At 45.1% G+C, this 27,685-nt stretch overlaps 2 protein-coding genes across 3 annotated transcripts; one reads left to right on the forward strand and one right to left on the reverse strand.

The window, feature by feature from the left end:
- Positions 1 to 258: 258 nt before the first annotated feature.
- On the reverse strand, positions 259 to 27,644 carry LOC145361910 (uncharacterized). The gene is given in 4 exon segments (XM_080217896.1): positions 259 to 2,202; positions 4,322 to 4,405; positions 25,615 to 25,762; positions 25,819 to 27,644. Coding segments are annotated over 4 exon segments (2,463 nt in total). The 5' UTR covers positions 26,984 to 27,644; the 3' UTR covers positions 259 to 1,136.
- On the forward strand, positions 10,836 to 21,830 carry LOC145362055 (uncharacterized). Of its 2 annotated transcripts, XR_013889923.1 has the most exons (3): positions 10,836 to 10,938; positions 14,942 to 16,510; positions 21,727 to 21,830. XR_013889923.1 is itself a non-coding variant. In XM_080218105.1 (2 exons), the coding sequence occupies exon 2, from the start codon at positions 15,041 to 15,043 to the stop codon at positions 15,848 to 15,850; it is 810 nt and encodes a 269-aa protein (XP_080074231.1). In that variant the 5' UTR covers positions 10,836 to 10,938; positions 14,942 to 15,040; the 3' UTR covers positions 15,851 to 20,037. The 2 variants fall into 2 exon arrangements, 1 of the variants encoding a protein (XP_080074231.1); XM_080218105.1 differs by lacking the exon at positions 21,727 to 21,830 and having other exon boundaries at positions 14,942 to 20,037.
- Positions 27,645 to 27,685: the final 41 nt, after the last annotated feature.

Genomic DNA, 27,685 nt, shown 5'->3' on the forward strand with positions numbered 1-27,685 from the left:
CCCTGCTGGCATCAGACGTTTGAAATGGACTTACCCTGCATTAAGCTGATCTTTTTCTACACCCTAGCTATGACTGTAACACTACATCCTGCAGTCTTGTTTCCTTCTCTATGAACGGTATGCTTTGTCTGTATAGCGTGCAAGAAACAATACTTTTCACTCTATGCTAATAGATGTGACTATAATACATCAAATCAAACACAGATGTCAGTGTGACTCAGAGTGAGACAGACAACGAAGGAGAGTTTAACTGAGTCACGTTCACATTGCATTGAGTTTATTTAAAAAAGTATATCCATTTATTAGTCACAAATAAGGCTTACATTAACACCGCAATTAAGTTACTGGGAAATACTTCTAGTCGCCACACTCCGGCGCCTGCTCAGGTCAATACACCTGACTAGCACGTCTTTCAGAATGTGGGAGGAAACCGGCGCACCCAGAGGAAACCCACACAGATACAGGGAGAACGTGCAAACTTTGTGACTTTGAGAATAGCTGCTTCAGTACTGTGACAGTAATCTTATTGAAGGATTCGAATATGGACTGCCAGGAATGACAGACATGGATTTGGGAGATGAATGGGAGAGGAAAGTTGGAGCTGGATCAGGAGTTTATAGGATAGTGGAGTCAAGAATTGTTTCTAACATGGAGTGGGTAGTGATGGCAGATTTGAAGGTGAGAGGGATAGTACGTCACAGGAGAGGAAATCAGTCATATCGGTGAACAGTAGTTTATTGTGAATAATGTTAATGGAGCAGGGTGTGGGTCTCATGGACAAGATGAGCATCGAGAGGGCAGGAGGGGTGATAGGAGAGAAACTGGAGAAAGATGTGGGATCAAGGCTCAGACAAGGGGGAACCTCAGAGTCAGTTTTCCTGGTGGGTTAGTGGAAGGGAGGAAGCAGCAGAGACAGCTCCTCACACTTGTTGAGGATGGAGGAGACGGGGAGAGGGAAAACCCTTCAAAAGGGAACTAAATTGTGTTGCAGACAATGAAAAAGATTTGATTTATTTGAATTTTATGCAGAAGACTAATTATAACTGGGCTGGAGTTTTTTAACATCAGCAGAAACAAACTCTAATGAACATGGTTCAATCTTGTGTGTGACTAATAGCAAAATCCCATCACTGTCGTTACTTGTGAACTCGCTGGTGTCTCAGCAGATGAGATAAGGTAGTGAATCCCTTCCCACACAGTGAACAGATAAACGGTCTCTCCCCAGTGTGAATACGCTGGTGTGTCAGCAGGTTGGACGACTGAGTGAATCCCTTCCCACAGTCTGAGCAAATGAACGGCCTTTCCCTCGTGTGAACTCGCTGGTGTGTCCCCAAGTCAGATGATCGAGTGAAACCCTTCCCACACACGGTGCAGGTGAATGGCTTCTCCCCAGTGTGAGTTCGCTGGTGTATCAGCAGATCAGTTGAGCGAGTGAATCCCTTCCCACACTCCGAGCAGGTGAACGGCCTCTCCCCGGTGTGAACTCGCTGGTGTATCAGCAAGTCCGATGTCTGAATGAATCCCTTACCGCACTCGGGGCAGGTGAATGGCCTCTCCCTACTGTGAAGTCGCTGGTGTCTCCGCAGGTGCGATGAGTTAGTGAAACAGTTTCCACATTCGGGGCAGGTGAACGTCCTCTCCCCAGTGTGAACTCGCTGGTGTGTCAGCAGGCTGGATGACGGACTGAGTACCTTCCCACGCTCAGAGCAGGTGGATTTTGGCCTCTCTCCAGTGTGAATTCGCTGGTGTGCAGTGAGGTGAGATGAATGCCTGAAGCCAGTCCCACAGTGAGGGCATCTGAATGGTCTCTCGTCAGTGTGGACACGTTGATGGCGTATCAGTTCCTGGGAACTTTTAAAGCACTTTCCACAGTCTGGGCATTTAAACAGTCTCTCGTCAGTGTGAACCTGTTGATGGGACATCAGGTTCCCAGCACTTTTAAAATACTTCCCACACTCTGGGCATTTAAACGGTCTCTCATCAGTGTGAACCCGCTGGTGTGTCAACAAGTTGGACGACTGAGTGAATCCCTTCCCGCACTTGGAGCAGATGAATGGCCTCTCCCCAGTGTGAGCGTATCGATGATTTTCCAGCTCCGATGGGGGACTGAATCTGTCCTCACAGTCCCAACGTTTCAATGGCTTCTCCCCACTACGAACGATGCTTTTTCCTTCCATCTTCAAAATCCAACGACATTCAGATTACAATAAATTGGACGACTCATCCTAATGTGGTGTTTGGTTTCAGTTTCCTGACCACAAATTCTTACCTTTGAAAACCCTGTGAAATTGGTTTAGAGCAGAAAAAAGAGTGAGAAGGAACCCACGAAAAGACAAAGGCAGGTTGTGAAATTGAGGTGAATTAATCTGGTAATTTATGGAGCCGGAATGAGGAAAAAGCGACCGTGAAAGCCACTGGATTGTTGTAAAAACCCAGTTGGTTTACTGATGTCCTTCAGGGAACTGAACCTGTCACCTGGTCAAGACCTACACAATGCTTTGGTAAAAGCAAAATACTGCAGTAGGTTTGCAGATGCAACAGGTAATTAAGAAGGCAAATGGAATTTTGTCCTTCATTGCTCGAGGGATGGAGTTTAGAACAGGGAGGTTATGTTGCAGCTGTATAAGGTGCTGGTGAGGCCCTGTGTACAGTTTTGGTCTCCTCACTTGAGAAAGGATATACTGGCACTGGAGGGTGTGCAGAGGAGATTCACTAGGTTGATTCTGGAGTTGAGAGGGTTGACTTCTGAGGAGAAACTGAGTAGACCAAGACTATACTCGTTGGAATTCAGAAGAATGAGATCTTATAGAAACATATAAGATTATGAAGGGAATAGATAAGATAGAAGCAGGGAAGTTGTTTCCACTGGTGGGTGAAACTACAACTAGGGAGCATATTTAAGCAGATTTAGGATTGAGTTGAGGAAAAACCTCTTCACCCAAAGGGTTATGAATCTGTGGAATTCCCTGCCCAGTGAAGCAGTTGAGACTACCACTTTGAATGTTTTTATGGCAAGGATAGATAAATTTTTGAGCAGTAAAGCAATTAAGGGTTATGGTGAGCGGGTGGGTAAGTGGAGCCGAGTCCATGAAAAGATTAGCCATGATCTTATTGAATGACAGAGCAGACCCGAGGCTTACAAAGTCATCATCTCACCATTTATCCAAATCCCTGTTGCCGATATCCTCTACAATAAGTCGCATTCATGAGATACTGGAGCAGAATTAGGCCATTCAGCCCATCGAGTCTGCTACACCATTTGATCATGGCTGATATGCCCATCACTCTGTCCTCACTGGCCTGCACAGGCTCCCAATTAAACAGTAACCAATTTAAAATTCTCATCCTTTCTTTTCAAATCCCCTCCCCCATGAAATTACTCTTCCCTATTTCCAGTCACAGAGGTTTGATTATTTTTTCCTCCACAGACACACTTACATAGAACATAGAACATAGAACATTACAGCGCGGAACAGGCCCTTCGGCCCACAATGTTGCGCCGACCAGTCTTATTTTTAAAAAAAAACATTGACCCACTAATCTAAACCAATCCCTTTTCGTCCATAAACCTATCCACCAATCTCTTAAACGCCCCCAAACTAGGCGCATTTACAACTGCAGCAGGCAGGGCATTCCAGTCCCTCACCACCCTCTGGGTAAAGAACCTGCCCCTGACATCCGTCCTATAACTACCCCCCCTTAATTTAAAGCCATGCCCCCTCGTGCTAGATTTCTCCATCCGAGGAAAAAGGCTATCACTGTCCACCCTATCTAAACCTCTAATCATCTTATATGTTTCAATAAGATCCCCTCTTAGCCGCCTTCTTTCCAGTGAAAACAACCCCAAATCCCTCAGTCTCTCCTCATAGGACCTCCCCTGCATACCAGGCAACATCCTGGTAAACCTCCTCTGCACCCTCTCCAAAGCCTCCACATCCTTCCTGTAATGTGGGGACCAGAACTGCACACAATACTCCAAGTGCGGACACACCAGAGTTGTGTACAGTTGCAACATGACGCTGCGACTCCTAAATTCAATCCCCCTACCAATAAACGCCAAGACACCGTACGCCTTCTTAACAACCTTATCTACTTGATTCCCAACTTTCAGGGATCTATGTACACATACACCTAGATCCCTCTGCTCCTCCACTCTATTCAAAGTCCTCCCGTTAGCCCTATACTCAACACATCTGTTATTCCTACCGAAATGGATTACCTCACACTTCTCCGCATTAAACTCCATCCGCCACCTCTCGGCCCAGCTCTGCAACCTGTCCAAGTCACCCTGCAAACTTCGACACCCTTCCTCACAATCTACATTCTGATGAATCGAGTGACTCTGTCAGGTTTGGATCTGATGTTTGGTTTGAGATTTCCCACCTTCAAATCTTGTCCGAATATCCTGCAAATAATAAAAAAAAAGTCATCACTATCAGTCCAGAATGGAAATTCAGGAGAGACAAACAGTTCTCTTGTTTAGAGTTTTCTGTATGTAAATGCTCCCCTTCTAATCCCCTGTGAAAGGAGTTCCCAAAACCCATCAGCGAGTGTCTAAGTGGGCCTAATTCGGGGTTTGAGCCCTGCACTGGGTGTTTCTGAAACCTCCCCACCCATTCCACCGCCTCCATTACCCCGTCCGTCTCCAGTCGCTGAATCCAAACGACCTCTGCCGCAGCCACGCCGCGCATGCGCCTCACAACAAGCAAGTGCGCCTGCGCGGACCTCTTACTCAGCGGATAGAGTCAGTTCTCGTTCGCGTTGAATGCTGGGTAACTCCCTCGCCATTGAAAGGGGATCATTCATCGAATCATTGCACCGACGGCACGGCACAGGTCCCAAACTGGAGCATGCCGACCAAAATGCCCATCTAAACCCACTTGCCTACATTTGGCCCATATCCCTCTAATCATAGAACCCTACAGTACCGAAAGAGGCCCTTTGGTCCATCGAGTCTGCACCGAACACAATCCCTACCCCCACGTCCCGACATCTTATACCCACTAATCCCTCTAACCTAAACATCCCAGGACACTAAGGGGCATTTTTTAAGCATGGCCAATCAACCTAACCCGCACATCTTTGGGCTGTGGGAGGAAACTGGAGTAAACCCATGCAGACACGAGGAGAATGTGCAAACTCCACACAGACAGTGACCTGAGCCAGGAATCGAACCCAGGACCCTGGAACTGTGAAGCAGCAGTGCTAACCACTGTGCTACCGTGCCGCCCCACCTTTGTTATCTTTGTATCTGTCCAAATGCCTTTTAAATGCTGTCAATACCCCTGCCTCAAGCACATCTTCAGGCAGCTCACTCCACATACGTAACACTCTTTGTTGTTACGTGTAAAAAGAGTTGTTCCTCAGATTCCCATTAATTCTTTCCCCTCTTAACTTTAAACTCTCTAGTTCTCAATTTCCCCAGCCCTGGAGAAAAAAGAGTGAATTCACTCGATCCATGCCTCTCATGATCTTATGCACCTCTATAAGATTACTCCTCAGTCTCACACTCTCCAGAGAAAAAAGTCCTAACCAGTCCAGTCTCTCCCTTGAGTCCTGGCAACATCTTTGTAAATCTTTTCTGCACTCTTTCCAGTTTAATAATATATTCCCGATAACAAGGCGACCAAAACTGAACATAATTCCCGAGCTGCGGCCTCACCAACGTCCTGTACATAACTTCCCAACTCCTGTACTCAATGGCCTAACTGATGAAGGCCAACAATGGAAAATTTGTTAGAAAATTATGTCGCTGATCCAACTCAGCTTGAAGACCCCCAAGGCAAAATATATTACTGCATCTGTTAATACAACAAAAAAAATGTGCTGGAACAACCCGGCACGGTTCTGTCCTGGGTGCAAATAAACAGCAAAAGAAACCTACCCACAATTAGATCTGAACTCAGTGGAGTCTCAGCAGGTGAGAGGAACAAGTGATTTCTGATTCACCAAGATTGTATCTTTGTGATAAGAATGCACAAGCCTTTTTAGTTGCGCTTTTCAATTTCTCACCAATCTTCATTTGATGAACTTCAGGATACAGCAGATGCAGATTATCCTAAACAGAAGCAAGAAATACTTAAAATAGACTGTAGATTTGGCATATTTGTGGGACTACATTTCAGGCCTTTGATCAAAACTGCTGTATCAGTGCACACTTCATTTTAACTGGTTAGCACTGCTGCCTCACAGTGCCAAGGACCCAGAGTTTGCATATTTTTTCCATGTCCTAGAAGGTTTTCTCCAAGTTTCTCTGGTTTCTTTCCGCAGGCTAAAGATGTGCATGTTAGGTGGATTGGCCATGCTAAATAGCCCCTTAATGTTGTTCCAAGATGCGTAGGTTAGATGGATTAGCTATGGGAAATGTGTGGTGTTATGGGACAGGGTTAGGGAAGAGGGCCTGTGTGGACACCCTGTCTATGAGTCAGTGCATACTCAATGAACCAAATTACCTATTCTGCATTATAGAGATTCTATGATTCTACTCTATTCTATCATCACCAGGAGATTAAAATTCCACTTCAAATAGTAACAGTCCTTATTGGATTCATAACGATATGAGACCATTTGGTCCATCACTTCCATTTTGGCAGAAGAAAGGCAAACCAATCTAATGTCATATTTTAGCTCTTGCATACTCTGCAAATCGCAAAACTTCACTTTTTTTAACCTTAATTCAATGGAGGGGAGGGGGGGTGGTGCGTGGGGGGTGGTGGTGGTGGGTGGTTTCTGCCATGTGCTTAGGCTGTGAGTTCCAAACCCTACCAACACCCACTGGGGCGGCACAGTAGCACAGTGGTTAGCACTGCTGCTTCACAGCGCCAGTGACCTGGGTTCAATTCCCAGCTCGGGTCACTGTCCGTGTGGAGTTTGCACATTCTCCTCATGTCTGCGTGGGTTTCCTCCGGGTACTCCGGTTTCCTCCCACTGTCCAAAGATGTGCGGGTCAGGTTGATTGGACATGCAAAAATTGCCCCTTAGTGTCCTGAGATGCATAGGACAGAGGGATTAGTGGGTAAATATGATGGGATATGGGGGTAGGGCCAAGGTGGGATCGTGGTCGGTGCAGACTCGATGAGCCGGATGGCCTCTTTCTGTACTGTAGGATTTCTATGATCTGCATGAAAGAAATAACTCCACTACCCTCATACCTTTCATAAATCCCAGGAACTTCAATGATTCCCTCATTAACACTCTCAGCTCTAAGTCAGAACAAAGTGAATTTCAATCCTTTGCTGGATATCAGCTTCACAATCCTCCGCACAGAAGCTGTTGGCCCAGGCGCAGCGGTGAATGGTTAGCTGGACTTGCACATTGCAATGTCTCACTGGAGCATGCAGAGTACAGTCTTTAATGGACGCATACACAGTGTGAGTGCTGCTCTTCCCAGGAGGCATTTGTCTCAGCTGCAAAATTCCAGACAAATTGTGAGTGGACTTCATAAATACCCAGTGGAGATATTAAGAACAGAATAAGAACATCCCGGTCACGGGATTGCATGAAACCTGGGCAGTAATTGTGAAGCCACCTTTCCGCTGCCAGAAAGTTAATCCCTCACTTTATTTGATTTGATTTGATTTATTATTGTCACATGACTACAACATCTTCTTCAGAGCCTTCAACACGCCATCGGTGCAAATGAACATCTCGCCAAGGCCATCCCAACAGCCCCATTACTTGCCTTCAAACAACTGCTCAACCTCAAACAGACCATTGTTTACAGCAAACTAGCCAGCCTTCAGGAGAGCAGTGACCACGACACTGTATAACCCTGCCACACCAACCTCTGCAAGACATGTCAGATCATCGACCCAGATACCACCATTACCCGTGAGAACACCATCCACCAGGTATGCGGTACATATGACTCAACCAACGTGGTCGACCTCGTACACTGCAGGAAAGGATGTCCCGAGATGTGGTACATTGGTGAGACCGTGTGGACGCTATGACAACAGATGAACAAACACCACGCAACAATCACCAGGCAGGGGAACACAACAGCAGTCAAAGTTTAAAGTTTATTTATTAGTGTCCCAAGTAGGCTTACATTAAAACTGCAATGAAGTTACTTGAAAATCAAGGGCATTGAGCCTCCAATCTTCAAGTAAGCATTCTTCAAGGCTGGCCTTCAAGACACATGACAATGCAGAATCGCCGAGCAAAAACTGATAGCCAAATTCTGCATGCATGAGGACGGCCTCAACCGGGATCTTGGGTTCATGTCACATATATGTAATCCCCACCATTTTGCCTGGGCTTGCAAAACCCTGGTAACTGTCCTGGCTTGAGACAATTCACACCTCTTTAACCTGTGATTATTTCTCCCTCCACTCACACTGTCTGTATCTGCAAAGACTGGATTACCTGTAAAGACTTGCATTTCAACCATTATCTTGCAATTGCTTCTCTGTCTATATATGCCTTGTTTGTGAACCCAACTCTCCACTCACCTGAGAAATGAGCAGCACTCCAAAAGCTTGTGATACCAAATAAACCTGTTGGACTTTAATCTGGTGTTGTGAGACTTCTTACTGTCCTTTTTTTTTCTGTTTAATACCCTATGAAACTGATTCCAAAGAGGGAGCATTTGCAGTCAAGAAATAAAACCAAACATCAATTCAGGGATCAGACAGAGTTGCCTAATTTATCGTTACTGAATATGGTCGGATTTTGAACATGGAAGGAAAATGCATTGTTCACAGAGAGAAGAAACCATGGTAATGTGGGGATTGTGAGGAGGGATTCAGAATGGGGAGGGGCCGTTCACCTGCCACTTGTGGATGAAGGGATTTGCTCAATCATCCAACCTGTAGGCACACCAGCAAATTGACATTAGGGAGAAACCATTCGCCTGCTCCAAGTGTACAAAGGGATTCATTCATTCATCTGACCTGCTGCAACACCAGCCATTTACAGTGGAGAGAGATCACGCACCTGCTCTGAATGTGGGAAGGAATTCATGTGTTCCTCCGACCTGCTGAAACACCAGCGGGGTCACATGGGGCAAGACCATTCACCTGCTTTGAGTGTGGGCAGGGATTCACTTGGTCATTGAACCGCTGCAACACTAGTGGGTTCACACTGGGGAGAAGCTATTCCCCTGCCCTTGATATGGGAAGGGATTCACTCTGCCATCCAACCTACTAAAACTTCAGCAATTTCACACTGACAAGAGACCCTTTAAATGCCTTGACCATGGGAACCTGATGTGCTACCAACATGTTCACACTGACAAGTTCAGATGCTCTCACTGTGGAACTGGGTTCAGACGATCATCTTAACTCATTGCATACCACTCAAGGGAAAAGCTGTTTACCTCCTGTGAGTGAGGGACGTGTTTTATTTAGTCCTCCAAGCTGCTGAGACACCAGCGAGTTCACAAGTAACTGTCATGCTTAGATTTTGTTGTCAATTAAATCCAGGACTGATCTATATTCACTGGGGTCTGTTTCTGCTGATATTAATAAACTCCAGCCCAGTTATGGATGTTACTACTTTGGACAAAAGTCAAATAAATCAGCTTTGTATTACACACACAAGTGTGTGTCTAAGCTGAAAAGTAAATTCTGCAATGTTGGATTTGCTGGTGATTATGTCCAGGGCTTAACAATTTTAATTTGGCGCATATTCCTGCTGATGTCAATAAATTCAAGCCCCATGATAGGTGTTACTTTTCTGGGTAACAGTCAAACAAGTCATCTTCATGCACACTGTGTGCTGAAACTTTTTAATATTTTTAATTCAAGTTAGATCCTTTTGAAGGGCTCTCCCTCTCCCCAGTCTCCTCCATGGTCACCTCTAGCAAAACGTGAGAGAAGCTCATGGAGCTCCTTTGTCACTAAGATTGAGACAATTCCATCAGCTGTCTCTGCTGCTTTCCTCCCTCCACTAGCCCACCGGGTAAAACTGTCTCTAAAGTTCTTTTTTTCTGAGCCCTGAACCCACATTCTTCTTTATTTCGTCTCCCATCTTTCCTCTGTGCTCATCCTGTCAGTGAAACCCATCTACTGCTCGTTTAACCCTTTTCCCAATAAACCAATCATCGAACCTCCTCATGTTCACTGACATGTTTAATTGCTCTCTCTGTTCAAGTACCATTCCTCTCTCTTTCAAATCTTTCATTGATGGTCTGCCATCATCACCTCTTCCTCAAAAAAAAACACTGACCCAATGTCCTTGTGAACCCCTCCCACTCAATCTCTAACCTCCTTTTCCTCTCCCATGTCCTGCTCATCTCCCAAATGCCCATCTGGGCAGCATGATGGCACAGTGGTTAGCACTTCTGTCTCACAGTGCCAGGGACAAGGTTTGATTCCCGGCTTGGCTCAGTCTCTGTGTGGAGCCTGCACATTCTCCCCGTGTCCGTGTGGGTTTCCTCTGGGTGCTCCGGTTTGCTCCCATAGTCTGAAAGACGTGCTGGTTAGGGTGCATTGACCTGAACAGGTGCTGGAGTGTGGCGAGTAGAGGGGGTTTCACAGTAACTTCATTGCAATGTTAATGTAAGCCTTACTTGTGGCTAATAAATAAACTTTAACTTTTTATCTTTCCTGGAAGTGCATGTTTGAATCCTGCAATATGATTTGTATCCCTGTCACAGCTCTTCTCAGAGTCATAAATTTAATGCAATGTGAATGTGATTCAGGTAAATCATCCATCTCACTCTGCCTGCACTCGCTGAACCCCTCTCACACTGACACCTCCCAATACCCGGCTGATTGACAGCAGCTCCAGGCCAATGGGAAGAGAAGTGGTGGGGCTGATCCTCCAACCAATCGGAGTGAATAAGGGCGGGACCTGGAGTCGAGTATGCGCAATGTGAGTAATGGCGATGGAGGGATTCATTGTTTGGATGCGCTCCCGGTGAAGGAAATAAATGGCTGTGAGCAGTAATTATGGATCCGACGGGTGGACGGAAAGGCTTCGCAAATATGTTGTGTAAGTTGCAAAGTCCCGAAAATCCTCTTCTCGGTCTCCGATTGCCCGGAGCGGAGTCGCAGTGTTTTCCCAAAACCCGAGTTTGAATCCTCCATTTTCCCAGCGGACTACGCGGGATAGAGCGCACGCGCCGCCGCCATGTTTGTGAGGGGCAATGTTCTTGATTTTTCAATGGGCACAGCTTGTCCATCAAACTACTTCAACATGTGAACAGTCTGGTTCCGCCTCGACATTTGTCAGGGAGAGGGATGGAGTCAATGGTCAGGGAGTGGAGTTTGCAGTGGGAACTGAAGACAATGGCTTCTGTCTTCCCAAAATTTAAATGCAGTAAATTTCCGCTCCCCCAGTTCTGGATGTCAGATAAATCAATTCTTCTCCAAGTCTGACTTTGAGGTGATGGTTTTCACATTCACCTGCTTCACTGGTCCTTTTAGGTGGTGGAGGATGGGGATTTTGGAGATTCTCTCACAGGTGTGGTTGTGTTTTGTACAAAGTACGACTGAGCACGATGTCTGCAGACTGGAATTACAGAATCCCCACAGTGCAGAAGCAGGCCATTCAGCCCACTGAGCTAGCACTGACCCAGACCCTATCTGTGTCACCCCACTTATCTACCCTGCTAATTCCCCTAACCTACACATCTTTGTACACGAAGGGGCAATTTAACACATCCAATCAAACTAACCTACACATCCTTGGACTGTGAGAAGAAACTGGAGCACCCGAAGCAAACTTACACAGACATAGTGCTTCACAAACACCCAGTAGAGGCTGTGAAACATACATAAAACCTGCCATCTTTATTGGGGTAGCAGGGCACATGTGTGCTCATCCTGTGCCAGACAGCAGGACTTTGATTTGATTTATTATTGTCACATGTATTAATATGCAGTGAAAAGTATTGTTTCTTGCACACTGTACAGACAGAGCATACCATTCATAGAGAAGAGAACGAGATTGCAGAATGTAGTGTTACAGTCATAGCCAGAGTGTAGAGAAAGATCAACTTAATGCAAAGTAGGTCCATTCATACCTCTGATGACAGCAGGGAAGAAGCTGTTCTTGAGTCAGTTGGTATGTGATCGCAGACTTTTGTATCTTTTTGCACTCGGAACAAGGCAGAAGAGAGAATGTCTGGGGTGTGTGGGGTCCTTAATTATGCTGGCTGTGTTGCCGAGGCAGCGGGAAGTGTAGACAGTGTCAGTGGCTGGGAGGCGGGTTTGCATGATGGATTGGGCTATGTTCACAACCTTTTGTAAGTTCTTTTGGTCTTGAGCAGAGCAGGAACCATACCAAGTTGCGATACAACCAGATAAAATGCTCTCTGTGGTCCATCTGTAGAAGCTGATGAGAGTTGAAGCGGACATGCCAAATTTCCATGGACTTCTGAGAAAGTAGAGGCATTGGTGGGTTTTCTTAACTATAGCCTCGGTATGTTGGGAGCAGGACAGGTTGTTTGTGATCTGGACACCTAAAAACTTGAAACTCTCGACCATTTGTACTTTTTCCTCATTGATGTAGACAGGGACATGCCCTCCACTTCCTGAAGTAGATGACTATCTCCTTCATCTTGCTGACATTGCTCAAATTGCCCCTCATTGAAGGTTCTCGGGTTTGGGATTTCTCATCTGGACTGCAGAGTAACTTGGAGAGGGAGGGTAAAGATCCAGTTGTCTTGGTCCACGTAAGTACCAACGATTTAGATAGAACAGGAACAGACGTTCAGCTGAGGGCGTTTGAACAGCGAAGAGCTAAATTAATTGGCAGAACCAAAAAGGTAATAATCTCTGGATTACAACCTGAGCCATGAGCTAATTGGCACAGGGTCAATAAGATTAAGGAGGTAAATGCGTGGCTCAAAGATTGGTGTGGGAGGAATGGGTTTGAATTCATGGGACACTGACACCAGTATTGGGGAAAAGGGGACCTGTTCTGATGGGACAGTCTTCATCTGAATCGTGCTGGGACCACAGTCCTGGTGAATTGGATAACTAAGGCTGTAGATAGGGCTTTAAGCTAAATAGTGGGGGGGGTTCAGTTGTATGGAGAATTAGAAAATCAAAGTTAAAGGAGAGGGTAGAAGTGCAGGTTAATGATAAGGACTTTCAACTAGTTAAAGGAGCCGAGGGCTCAGGAGAGGTTAGTAAAGTTTCCAGACCACGTAATAGAACAGAGAGTATAAAAGGTAGCAGGAATTTAACCTCAGGCAGGTGACATGTATGAGAAGGGAGGTGGTCAATGCAGGACTGGGGGTGTTGTACCTAAATGCATGCAGTATATGAAATAAGGTAGATGAGCTTGTTGCGCATGTTGAAATTGACCAGTATGATGTTGTGGGCATCACAGAGATGTGGCTGCAAGGGGATCAGGGCTGGGATCTAAATATCCAAGGATATGTGTCTGATCAAAAGGACAGGCAGATGGGCAAAGGGGGTGGTGTTGCATTGTTAGTGAGGAATGAAATTAAATTGATAGCAAGAAGCGATATAGGATCAGAAGGCATAGAATCTCTGTGGGTAAAGTTAGGTGGGTAGTTAGACCCTAATGGGAGTTATGTACAAGCCCCCTAGCAATAGTCAGGATGTGGAGCAGAAAATAAATCAGGAGATAGAAAAGGCATATAAAATAAACAATATTACAATGTGGAAAAGGATGTGGTTGTGCACTTTGGAAGGAGGAATGGAGGCACTGACTATTTTCAAAAGAGCTGAGGAAATCAGAAGCACAAAGGGACTTGGGAGTCATTGTTCGAGATTCTCTTATGGTAAACGTGCAGGTTCAGTCGGCAGTTAGGAAGGCACATGCAATGCTCGCATTCGTGTCAAGAGGGCTGGAATACAAGAGCAGGACTCCTGACCTGTGTAAGGCTCTGGTCAGACTCCATTTGGAGTATTGTGAACAGTTTTGCATCTCGTATCTAAGGAAGAATGTGCTGGCCTTGGGAAGGGTCCACAGGAGGTTCACAAGAATGATCCCTGGAACGAAGAGCTTGTCGTGTGAGGAATGGTTGAGGACTCTGGGTCTGTACTGAGTTTAGAAGGATGAGGGGGGGGATCTTATTGAAACTTACAGGATACTGCGAGGCCCTGGATAGAGTGGACGTGGAGAGGATGTTTCCACTAGTAGGAAAAACTAGAACCAGAGGGCACAACCTCAGGCTAAAGAGATGATCCTTTAAAACAGAGATGAGGAGGAAATTTTTAAGCCAGAGAGTGGGGAATCTGTGGAACTCTGCCGTAGAAGGTTGTGAAAGACAGAGAAAGATAGGTTCTTGATTAATAAGGGGCTCAGGGGTTATGGGGATGAGAAAAATATCAGCCATGATTGAATGGTGGAGCAGACTCGATGGGCCGAGTGGCATAATTCTGCTCCTATGTCTTTGGTCTTATTGCGGTAGAGATTATTGCCATTGCACCAATTCATCAGATTCTCTATCTCTTTGTTGATCTGTGTCTCGTCATTGTTCAAAATCTGACCCACAACAGAAGCGAGAATGTTGTGAATTTCTATGCTAGACTCACACTGATGGCTTTTGGAAACTCATTTTACAGGGGCTTAGAAGGGGAGTATCTATGCACACAAAACTCAAACCAAGTGAAATCTTTGTATCTTTTCAATATATGTCCTGGACTCTTTTCGTAGAATCCCTGCAGTGCAGAAGGACGCTATTCGGCCTATCGCGTCTGCACCAACAACAATTCCACCCAGACCCCATCCCCATCCCCCAACATATTTACCCTGCTAATCCCCTGACACTAAGGGACAATTTAGCATGGCCAATCCACCTAACCAGCACATCTTTGGACTGTGGGGGGAATCGGGGCACCTGGAGGAAACCCACACAGACACGGGGAGAAGGTGCAAACTCCACACAGACAGTCCCCTGACACTGGAATTGAACCCAGGTCTCTGGCACTGCGACGCAGCAATGCTAATCACTGCCGCCCCCAACCGCTGTGCCAATGTGCTATCTTGATACTGACTGATTTTTGTTTTTAAGCAGGATATTTAACAAAGACTGGAAACTCGATCTAAACATCACAACAATATCTAACAAGAGTCACTTGATCCATCAGGACCAGAATATTAGTAGATTTTGAACATGGAAGAAAACAACACTGTTCGCATTGTGGTGAAACCGTGGAAATGTGTAGACTGTGGGAAGGGATTCAATTATCCTTCCAAACTTGAAACTCATCGGCGCACTCACACTGGGGAGAGGCCGATCATCTGCCCCAAGTGTGGGAAGGGATTCACTCAGTCGTCTGCTCTGCAGAAACACCTGCGAGTTCACTCTGGGGAGAGACCGTTCATCTGCTCTGATTGTGGGAAGGGATTCACTCAGTCATCCCATCTGCAGACACACAAGAGAATTCACACTGGGGAGAGACCATTCACCTGCTCTGAGTGTGGGATGGGGTTCATTAATTTGACGAATCTTCAGACACACAAGAGACAGCACAGTCAGGAGAAGTCATTTATCTGCTCCAAGTGTGGGAAAGAATTCACTCAGTCATTTGACCTGCTGACACACCAGCAAGTTCACACTGGGGAGAAACCGTTCATCTGCACCGAATGTGGGAAGAGGTTCGCTAGGTCATCCTACCTACTGAGACACCAGCATGTTCACACAGCCAAGACCTTATTTATATGTACCAACTGCGGGAAGTCCTATGGAAGTTCCCAGGACCTGAAGTCCCATCAACGTATTCACACTGATGTGAGACCATTTGGATGCCCTCACTGTGAGGCACGGTTCAGGAGATCAAATGACCTCCTGGTACACAAGCGCAGTCACACTGGAGAGAAGCCGTTCACCTGCTCTGTTTGTGGAAAGGGCTTCACTCAGTCATCGAGCCTACTGAGACACCAGCAAGTTCACACTAAAGAACGGGCTGCTCAATTGCCCTAACATTGATTTAGTTAGCTGAGACACCATGGCCCTCGCACTTCTGGGAGACCAGTCATCTGTTTTCTGTGTGCGGGGATTCATTCAGTCATTTCCACAACTGAGATGCCATCAAGTTCACAAGTAATTACGTTGATTGGATTTTGCTGTTAATCATTATCAAGAATACACCACAGGGACTGCAGCGGTTCAAGAAGGCAGCTCACCACCATCTCCCCAAGGGCAATTAGTAATGGACAATGAATATTGCCTCTACCTAACGAAGGACTTCCCAGTGACACTGAAGAGCGAGATGTCCCTGTAGTTGTTGCAATCTCCTCTTCTCTTTCTTTTTTTCTATAATGTGATGATTTTTGTATCACACATCTACCGTCCAGCAGAGAAGGAGCAGGAGGTGATGAAGGTGTGGCAGTAGATGGGGGCTTTCCGGGATGGAGCAGTTCAGTTGGAATTCCATCTTTGCCGGGTGCCTTTCTGCTCACTCAATGATCAATGGCCTTTTCCAGCTCAAGTGATGAGGCTTCCTCGCCCAACTTAACCATGGCAGGAAACTGCAGAAGAATATCAGAGACTGGGAGATATCTGTCTCACAGCAGTAAAGCTCATAACAACGTTCAACCCAGCATGACACCTGTTTATCTGACTGTTGAGTAATTCGGGAAGGTAACATTACTGATGGTAGCACCAAACGCCTTCTTGTTCCTGCCATTCACAGCATGTAGATATTGGTTGTCAAAGGCAGTTTGGATTTCTTAACATAGGCTAATCCAGTATTTATTTACACTTTATCTCCTGATCCTTTACACCTACTGCACTGGCTAGTTTCAAGGTATGCAGAGTCCAGCTGTTGGATTTGTGGTGCGCGTCAGGTAGTCTTTGCATTTTATTTCAGTGACCAATGTTATCTCTGCTGAGTGAGCTTCAAACCCATCTCCGTTGTGGGTTCCACCTTTACAAATGTTGCTCCTGCTGTGTCAGAAATGAAAAGTTTGGAAAAGTTCCAAACTTCATCCATATCCTGCTGATTCATAAAGTTTCATTGACGTGACTGCAAAGGCTTTCAGTAATTAATGTTTCATTTCCCATTGTAAATTAATTTCAGGAACTAATTTTGAGTTCCTGTCCAGAGATCTGGAACTTAAGTGAAATGTCACAGATGGTGCTTTTAGAGAAGGCCACTGCAATCCTAAAAATCAGGATAGGGTAGATGTAAGAAGGGTGTTCCTGATGGTAGTAGTTGTGGGTTTGGGGCTGGGGAGAGAGTCCAGAACTACAGATCACAGTCTAAGGATAAGGGATAAGCCTTTTAACACAGATGATGATAAATGCCTTCACCAGAGAATGGTGAGCCTATGCAATTCACTACCACAGAAAGCAGTTAATGCCAAACCATTGTATGTTCTCAAGGAGTTAGATAGAGCTCTTTGGGGGGGCAGCAAAGGGATCACATAATATGGGGCATTGATCAGGCTACTGAGCTGGATGATGAGCCATGATAATAATGAATGGGGGAGCAGGCTCAAATGGCCACCAGTTGTTCTCCATCAATTTCACAATTTGGAGTAGCAACCTGAAGCTTTGACTCATTGCCAAACTGATTTGGGATATATCGTGGGCTTGTTTCCAATCAGCAATTGGTCAGTGTGCTTAGCTATTAACTGAAAGTTTGGTGGTTTGAGAACATCCAGAGGTGGATCTTTCTCTTGTTGTCTTCCCATCAGCAGAACTAGAGGACACAGTCTCAAAATAAGGGAAGGGCAGTTTAGAACGGAGTTGAGGAGAAACTTCTTCACTCAAAGGGTGATGAATCTCTGGAATTCTCTGCCCATTGAAGTGGTGGAGGCGACCTCGTTGAATATATTTAAGTCACGGGTAGACAGATTTCTGATAGACAAGGGTTATGGGGAGAAAGCAGGAAAGTGGAACTGATTCACTTCAGATCAGCCATGATCTTATTGAATGGCGGGGCAGGCTCGAAGGGCTAGATGGCCTACTCCTGCTCCTATTTCTTATTCATTGCCACGCAGTTCTGGCTTCGCAATGGGGATTTGGGCAACAAATAAATCTTGTTGAAATGTTGTTCATTCCATTGTTATCTGATGTTCCCTACATTATTTAGTTCATGAATATATTGTTAGGAACCAGATCACAAACCCAAGGTTTATTATGAAGTTAGAGAATATTCCAGCTTTACTTTAATTTCCAGTTTAGTGTGAGGACAAGGTGGTTCACTCCAGGTGTGAGTCCGTTCACTCACTCGGAATTTTTTTTATCAAAACAAACTTTATTTACCAATACAGTTTGACTATAACAGAATGAAATAGCTAAATTTTTACCAATTGAAATACTTTAACATGACAAAATTGAATTCGTAACTGCTAACCCATCGCTATTAGTTCCAATTTCAGCAATACTCCTCACAGGTTCAAACTCTTCTTCCAAATCAGTTAGACAAACACACAGGCTTACATAGGGCTTCCAGTCCTCAAGCCTCCAAAACATATTGGGGGGCAGGTAGAGAGACCTATTTTCTTGCTGACTCTAAAGAGAGAAAAACTTCTTGCTTCTTGCAAACCCAAGCGGAATCTGCCTGCTTGCCTCTGTAAATCTAGATCCTCACATGAGTACACATAATTTTTCTCTTGTCAACCAACCTAATTAAATGTTACTCTGAACCCAGCGGCCAACCAAAAAAATGCATTAGCTTAAATTAAAACAACCTCCCCAATCTGTATGATCAATTATTCTTCTCCATTCTCAGCATGAGGGTTGCCTGGAGCAGACAAATTGGCACCATTTAAACAGAACAGGCTCATAAATATACTCAGAGACAAGGAGAGGACCAGCTGGGCTGAATGACACCACTGCAGTGCCTAGTAACCATCCTCCCTGAGTCCTGCTCATTCTGGGCTCTCTTTAGTTCAGTGCTGTTGTAGGAAGGGAAACAGGCGGCGGCGGATCCAAGCTGTATTCAGCCCAGGATTAATGGGAAAAGATACAGGATTGATATCCACCCTATTGAGTGAGAAATGTCATTATCCCAGACGCTCCATGTCCCTCATTATCTATCCAGGGAACAGGATTATGTGTAACACGTTCTGCAGTTGACTGGGGGAGTGTTTGATTTGGACAGTAAGCAGTTGTTGTGTGACACCAACTGCTCCTTTCTTTCAATGGAAGAGTTAAAGATTAGCAAAAAAGAACACCAATGTTGCAGCATCTGATGCCAGAGGCTCAGCAATGTGCATTGGAATAGCAGCTGAACTGGCTGACAACTTGTCCACTCAATTCGTACTTTGTGAGAAATTTAAATGAAATATGCTTCAGCAAATCAGTCATCAGCATTGGCAAAGAAAAGCAAGTATCCTCTGAGATCTGAGCTCAGATCATTGGATTCAGAGTCCAGAGTGCTCACCATTACATCACAGAACCCAACGCGTATAGTAGTGACCACTCCAGAGTCTGAATTCAGTTGACCCGCGTTCAAATCTCGGCGAAGCTTCACTTTTCTTGGCTTGCTGTAGAACGTTTTATTTACACTCTCAGAATCTGGCATTTTGCACACTGAGGACATTTCAGCAAATTCCAGTGCAGTCACATTGCAGATGGAGTAGGAGAAGTGGGTACAATTTTATCATGTAGAAAGCATTTAGATAGTTACATGGGTACAGAGGGATATGGGTCAAATGCAGACAACTGGGATTAGCTTAGGGGTTTAATAAAAAAGGGCAGCATGGACAAGTTGGGCAGAAGGGCCTGTTTCCATGCTGTCAACCTCTATGATGCAACAAAAGACTCTGCTTGAGTCATTGCATCAGCCCTGGAGGACAAGAATACAAAGCGCTCAGAAGTAAAGAAGCCAAGGGCAGGGTGCCCATCTACAGGTGTCAGTTGTTCTCTCGGTGCGACCCATGAATTTAAAGGAGCTGGCACTACTTTCTGAATGAAGAGTTGAATCAGTTTGAAAAGTGGGGGAAATGATCTGTCCCATGCCATTAGCTACCTAGGACATTTATATTTGTATTGCCTCTGCTGACTCCTCCTGTACATATGATATATTCTGCCGGATGAATTTTCACTGTTGCTCACCATATTAAAAGATCTGTTATAAACATTATTGTGGTAAATCTGCATCAGTTTGTCACACTGGAAGCCAGTGTGAAAATGAGAACAATTTTAAATGTTAACAACATTCACCAGACTGGAAGGAGAGTGTGACTGTGGATAAGTGGCACTGTGCACATTCAGAATCTGGAAGATGAGATCCTGGTGGTCTAGTGGTTAGGATTCGGTATTTTTACCTCCGCAGCCCGGCTTCTATATGTTCGATATTGTGTTTGACAATCCGTTTAACAAACATGAGTTGTCTGCTGATCAAAACAGTTCTGTTAGAATCAGTGCAGTGAGATTGTAGTTTCGTCTCCAAGTTGAAAAATGGAAAGAAAGGGCAACGTTAGGGAGGGATTTGAAAAGAAGGATGAGAATTTTAAATTGAGTTGCTTTTTAACTGGGAGCCTGCGTAGGTCAGTGAAGACAAAGTCAGTGAATGGGACTCAGTGCAGGGGATATCGGCAGCAGAGATGTCACTAACATGGGGAGATGCTGGAATTGTGGAATGTGACTGGAGATAAGGTCCTTAGGTTGTAGTGTGATTACCTCTCTGAATGTGGTATCCATGTATGTTTCAGTCTCGTGCATGCGTCACAGTGACTCCAACCGCCACTTGAGTTCTGAAACCCGGAGCTGAAGTTTCTACAGCACTTCCTGCACATGTGGTTATCTCGGACATTAGTAGCTTCTTTATTACAGAACACACATTCCACTGGACTGAGCTGCTCTAGTCAGGTCTTAACTCTTCTCTTGCATTAACTATTCTATTTTCAATTAATTGTATTACCTTACTGTACAGATCCCAACTTTATTATATAGGCCCTAACATTTCCTTATTCCAGATGCTAGATTTTCAAATACTGCCCCTGACAGTGAGCACTTACTAACCAATCAACTGGCCAGTTTTCTGTGCTCACACAGTTGTTCTGTTTTCCCACTGCTGTCTCTCAGCAGCTGAAATACTCGCCAGCCGCTTCTCATGCGGCAGGGCAAGACCACGTTCTGAAGGATGAAAAATGTACAGAAATGTAAAGAAATGTACAAAAAGAGCATCTCTTTCCCTACGTACTGAATTCAAACTTTGATCCAAATTCCTAAATATCCTTACTGTGACTGTGTCTCGCTCAGGATGAGGTTTCTCTCTGCTCACACACTGCTTACTGGTGCAGAAACCTGCCTGGAAGCTCAGTTTGGGGTAAAACATGACACAAAATGTGTGAACAGCCTGAGAAAGTGGAAAATGTTTCTGTTCATTCAGTATTGGATGTCAGTCAGGATAGTGTGTGACTTTGGGGGAATTTGGAGGTGATGCTGTTCACCTGTTACCCTGCTCCTTCTCAGTGGGGGAGGTTGACCATTTGGGAGATTCTGAGAGAGGCCTGTTCTCAAGTTGCAGATATGTAAAATTCCTCACTTTTTTTCCCCCTGTCTCCCACACCTCTCTCCTGCCCCCCCCCCCACCCCCCTCTCTCCTGCCCCCCCCCCACCCCCCTCTCTCCTGCCCCCCCCCCCACCCCCCTCTCTCTCTCTCCCCCGCCCCCCTCTATTTCCATAGAGACCAGCCCTCTGTAGGCCTGATCTGGGTGGCGAGTTCTCTTCCCCGAAGGACGTTAATGAACTAGTTGGGTTTTCACAATCCAGCAGCTTTCATTGTCACCTTTTCCTAGTGTCAGACCCACAAATTCCCCAATTCATTCAGCTGAAGTTCACAACCTGCTTTTTTGTTTTCATAGGTTCTCTCACTACTTTTTTTTCCTATCTTAAATCAGTTTCACAGGGAGAATTTGTAGTTGGGAAACTGAAACCAAGCAGCACATCAGGATGTGACAGAGTTGCCCAATCTATAGTAACCTGAAAATCATCAGATTTGGAACATGGAAGGAAAAAGCACTTTTCACAGTGGAGAGAAACTGTACACATGTTGTGTGTGTGGATGCGGCTTCAGCCAATCATCTGTCCTGTCGGAACATAAGTACAGTCACCGCAAGCAGAAATCTTGGAAATGTCCAGATTGTGGGAAGGGATTCAAATCTCCATCGGAGCTTGGAACTCACTGGCGCAAGCACACTGGGGAGAGGCCATTCATCTGCTGTCAGTGTGGGAAGGGATTCACTGTTTAGCCAACTTGATGGCCCACCAGCGAGTTCACACTCGTGAGAGACCTTTTAAATGCCCAGATTGTGGGAAGTGCTTTAAAAGTTCTGTGGAACTGAAGTCCCATCAATGTGTTCACACTGATGAACGACCCTTCGGGTTCTCTCACTGTGGCACTGGGTTCAGGCGATCATCTCAACTCGATGTACACAAACTAATTCACACTGGAGAGAGACTATTCAACTGCTCCAACTGTAGGAAGAGATTCACTCAGTCAGCCAGCCTACTGAGACACCAGAGAGTCCACACTGGGGTGAGGCCATTCACCTGCTCAGAGAGTGGGAAGGGATTCAGTCAGTTATCCAACCTGCTGAGACACCAGCGACTTCACAAACAACTACAGTGATGGGATTTTGCTGTGAATCACATCCAGGATTGAATGATGTTCATTGAGGTTTCTTTTTTCCTGCCAATATTAATGAAGTCTATCCCATTATGAGGGTTGAATATTATGTATAACTGTCAAGTAAATTGGATTTGTATGCAATTGAAAATGTTGAAACTTTTAAATATAGCACAAGTGAATTCCTTTTGAAGGTCTCTCCCTTTCTCCTGTCTTCTCCATCCTCACCTCTAACAAGTATGAGGAACTCATGGAGCTCCTTTGTCACTGAGATTGAGACAACCCCATCTCTGCTGCTTCCCTCCCTTCAAGCGCACCGGGACAAACTGTCTCTAAAAACAAAAGCAAATTACTGTGGATGCTGGAATCTGAAACCAAAAGAGAAAATGCTGGAGAGAAATGCTGGAGCTTTGACAAAGAGTCGTCTGGACTTGAAACGTCAGCTCTTTTCTCTCCTTACAGATGCTGCCAGACCTGCTGAGATTTTCCAGCATTTTATCTTTTGGTTTCAGATTCCAGCATCTGCAGCAATTTGCTTTTATCCAGTGTTTAACTCACTGCCACTTCTCTTTCAGGAATGCCTACCCTGAAGAAGTACTGCTCTTCTCTCTGACAGGATTTCCATCCGTCTCTCTTCCCCTATCCACCTTCACTGCTTTCCATGAGCTTTGACAAAGGGTCACCTGGACTCGAAACGTCAGCTCTTTTCTCTCCTTACAGATGCTGCCGGACCTGCTGAGATTTTCCAGCATTTTCTCTTCTGTCTCTAAAAATCCCCCTTGTCTGAACCCATATCTTTCTCCAGTTTCTCTCCTTTGTCCCCTCATGCCCTCTCAGTGCTCATTTTGTCCCCTCATGCCCTCTCAGTGCTCATTTTGTCCAGAGTACCCACTTCCTTTTCCCTCTTCTCACTAAACCACAAACAATTCAATTTCTCCATTTTAGCTGATATTTTTAATGATTCTGTCCCTCTCACCTTTATAGCCGCCAAAACCACTTTCTCCAAAATAAACCCTTGACCCTACAAGTCTTTTGAAACAACCACCCCCATCTCTAACCTCCCTTTCCTCTCCCAATTCCTTGTACTTGGTATCCCTCAAGGATCCTCGGTCCCTCTTGTTTTTCATCTAAATGCTGCCACAAGGTGACATCAACCAAAAGTGTCATGTTAGTTTACATATGTATGCTGACAATGCCCAGCTCTACCTCATCCCCATCCCTCTCCATTCCTCCACTGTTACTAAAATTATCAAACTGCTTCTCCCACACCCAATGTTAGGTTAGCAGAAATTTTCTCCAATCAAAAACTGGGCAGACTAAAGACCTTCACTCACCACTGTAAATTCTGTTCCCTAACGACCAAGTCCATCCCACTTCCTGGGAACTGTGTGATGCTGAACCACACTCTTCACAATGTCCATGTCATAATTAACCCAGGATGAGTTTCTGACCAGATATCCACACCATCGCTAATACCAGACTTTTCAATCTCTGTAACATCGTCTGTTTCCACCCCAGCTCATCTGCTGCTTAAACCCTTATCCACGCCCGCTTTACCTTGAGACTTAATAAAAGCAAATTACTGCAGATGCTGGAATCTGAAACCAAAAAAGAAAATGCTGGAAAATCTCAGCAGGTCCGACAGCATCTCTGAGGAGAGAAAAGAGCTGATGTTTTGAGTCCAGATAATCCTTTGTAAAAACCCTTTGACAAAGGGTCATCTGGAATCTGTCTCCCGAGTTTAGGGAGACAGATCTCCCGACTACGAAAGGTGAATATCTTTACTGATTTCTCAAAACTGACTTCTGACTAACATTGCTATTTCTAAGTTACGAGCTTATTTTCCTAATCTCTTGATGATAGACCATCAATAACATCCTAAAGCTGCTAGAATGATCAGAAACGTAAGAGCTGCCACTAAAAATAAATGTTAATACTTTTCCACTAAAATGTGGTAACTATCGACTTAGGTTCATTCTCCCCACCTGATCATCTGACACAATTCTAAATTATTTCCAAGTCGGAAACACATCTGGTTCAAACAAAAGTTCATGCATGGACTTTAAAGATTCTCCAGCTCTCTGTTCATCTTTATCCACAGTGTGGATATTTTCTTACTGATTCTGGACATTCTTCAACTTAACTCAACCTCTTTAGAAATCCTATTGAGGATAGACTCATAATCCCTGTCACCCTCTTCTCCAATCCCCAGGATATCTCTCACCCCCAGTTAGCCTGTTTTCTCTGCTAGACTATCAGTCACACCCTGTAATATGTCAACGCCATTGTAAACTTCTGTCTTCACTTAGGAACATACCCATTCACGTTTAAGTGAGACTGTTGCTTCTCAAGTCTATGACCATAACTAATGTGTGTTCCCAATCCTAACACCACATGTAAGATTTAGGTCCAAGAGTGACAGATTACACGAAAAGGGGTTGAGCTCAGAAGTGGTTTTAAATTAGTTTATTGAGAAGCAACAGTTTAAATATGACGTGAAAGCTAAACAGACAGAAAAAACACACGACACGTGACAGGTGAGAACGGACAGACGATGGAGAGTGAGTGCTGGTCTCTGTAACCAGTGGCAGTAGTCTCCTCCGAATGGTTAACTGGTGTGAACCAGAGTGTGGGTGTTGGGCTGAAGCCAGTATGGACCACTTACTCTCTACAGCCTGTTTTAATCTTTACACAGGCAGTTGGGTTACATGTGGGTTGAGATCCAATCGTACCAAGGTTAGAAATGTCTTGTTTCAGGGCCTGTGCTACAGACATGTCCTTGACACAGAGAATAAATCTGTCCTGTGTTTGTCAACCAGCAAGCTGTTATGGAAAATTCCTTCATAAGCTCAAGAGATATTTCGATAATATTCCACACTTTTCTGAAGTTTTTAGACAGTGATTTCTTACAGTCCGTTACTTGGATTGAACTTGTCTTCATTCCTGTGCCGATTTCTGTACCAGGTGGTAGGGGTGGTAACATTTGGGAATTCTCGATTCTCCACCAACTGCCATTCCCCTTCTTTCTGGTGGATAATGGAGGTGTCCCTGTGTGTAATGTGCAAGTCAGTAAGAATTGTCAGCAAAGATCAATCAGCACTTTCTAACTGGAGATGTTAAGCAGTGGAATCTTTCAGACACTGAATTGTAGAGTTCGTACCAAAACCAGGAATCAGAGCAGTGATTCTCGAAGGGATGCCCAAAAGCAATCAGGATTAAACCAAGAATATTAAACTCCAGCCCAGTTAAAGTGATTGTCAATATCAGCAGAAACAAACCAGAGGTGTCAGAATGAACATGGTTCAGTCCTGGAAGTAATTAACAGCAAAAATAACAGCAGAATCCAATTCTTGCAGTCATTTGTGAAGTCGCTGATGCCTCTGCAGGTTGGATGACTGAGTGAATCCCTTCCCACATTGGGAGCAGGTGAACGGTCTCTACCCCGTGTGAACTCGCTGATGTGCCAGCAGGTTAGATGACCGAGTGAATCCCTTCCCACACTGCGAACAGGTAAACGGTCTCTCCCCAGTGTGAACTTGCTGGTGTACATTAAGGTTGGAGGAAGACCTGAATCTTTTTTCACAGGAAGTACAGCTGAACGGCCTCTCCTCAGTGTGAACTCGCTGGTGCTTCAGCAGGTCAGAGAATCTAGTGAATCCTTTCCCACACTCAGGGCAAACAAATGGTCTCTCTCCAGTGTGAGTTCGCTGGTGTGCAGTGAGATGTGATAAGCTAATGAATTTCTTCCCACATTCGGAACAGGTGAATGGCCTCTCTCCAGTGTGAATTCGCTGATGTGCTTTGAGATTAGACGAAAACCTGAACCTCTTTCCACAAGTACAGCTGAATGCCTTCTGTTCAATGTGAACTCGCTGGTGTGCTTTAAGGTTGGATGAAGACTGGAATCTCCTTCCACAGGAAGGACAGCTGAATGGTCTCTCCTCAGTGTGAACTCGCTGGTGTGCGCTGAGGTGAGAAGAAGACTTGAATCTCTTTCCACAGGAAGTACAGCTGAACAGCCGCTCAGTGTGAATTCGCTGGTGCTTCTGGAGGTCAGGGGACCCAATGAATCCTTTCCCACACACACAGCAGATGAACGGTCTCTCCCCAGTGTGAACTCGCTGATGTGTCAGCAGGTTAGATAATTGCATGAATTCCTTCCCACACTCGCAGCAGGTGAACAGTCTTGCCCCAGTGTGAAGTCTCTTGTGTGACAGCAGGTTTGATAACTTAATGAATCCCTTCCCACATTCTGGGCAGGAGAACGTCCTCTCCCCAGAGTAAAACTTTTGGTGTCTCAGCAAGTTGGAAGACTGAGTGAATCCCTTCCCACACTGGGAGCAGGTGAACGGCCGCTCCCCTGTGTGAACTCCCTGGTGTCTCAGAAGGTCGGAGGACTGAGTGAACCCCTTCCCACAATTGGGGCAGATGAATGGTCTCTCCTCAGTGTGAGTGAGTTGATGCTTTTCCAACCGTGATGGGCAACTGAATCCTTTCCCACAACCCTCACATCTCCATGGTTTCTCCATGGTGAGGGTATCCTGGTGTCGCTTCAGTTCGACAATGAGTTAAATCCTCAGCTTCACACAGAACACGTGTAGAGTTTCTCCCATTGCGAATGGTGTGATGTTTTTCAGTCTATGTAACCGGTTAAAGTTCGTTCAACAGTCAGTTCGCTGGAACACTCTCACTCGGGTGTGTGTGTATCTTGGCGCTTTTTCAGTCACACTGACGTTTGAAATTTTGTCCTACACACAGAACAGACAAACATTTCTACTTCCACTTTCGAAGGCTGACGATATTCAATTCTGGTGAATGGAATAACTCCTGTCACATCTTGACGTGATGTTTGTGTCTCCTGTCTGCAAATGCTCCCCTTCTAATTTGCTTTAAAAAGACTTCATAAAAGTCATGACTGTCAGTACAGGATAGAAATTCAACCCAGACAATTCAAGTTTCCATGGAACATTTTTTCCTCCCTTGTTCTGCCAAAGTTGCAAATCTCTGTCCCACGCGTGCGCCCTCCTCCCTGTGCTGAAATTCAAACAAAGTTTTGGACAATTCTTTCCATATCTTTTCAAATAGAGATAATGATATGTTTGATGATTCACTTCAGTCATTACTCATGACAAAACATTAATCTGAAATTCCCTGACCAACTATACAGAATCACCAACGTTAACTCGAATGAAACTAAGACTGAAGACACAATTTCCACTCCTGCTCCAATC

The sequence above is a fragment of the Carcharhinus amblyrhynchos genome, chromosome X (genome assembly GCF_965287045.1).
Source record: "Carcharhinus amblyrhynchos chromosome X, sCarAmb.v2.hapA, whole genome shotgun sequence".
Lineage (NCBI taxonomy): Eukaryota > Metazoa > Chordata > Chondrichthyes > Carcharhiniformes > Carcharhinidae > Carcharhinus > Carcharhinus amblyrhynchos.

Excerpts from the sequence above, each read along its gene's own strand:
- LOC145362055 (XM_080218105.1), top strand. The coding sequence starts at position 15,041 with ATGGAAGAAAACAACACTGTTCGCATTGTGGTGAAACCGTGGAAATGT.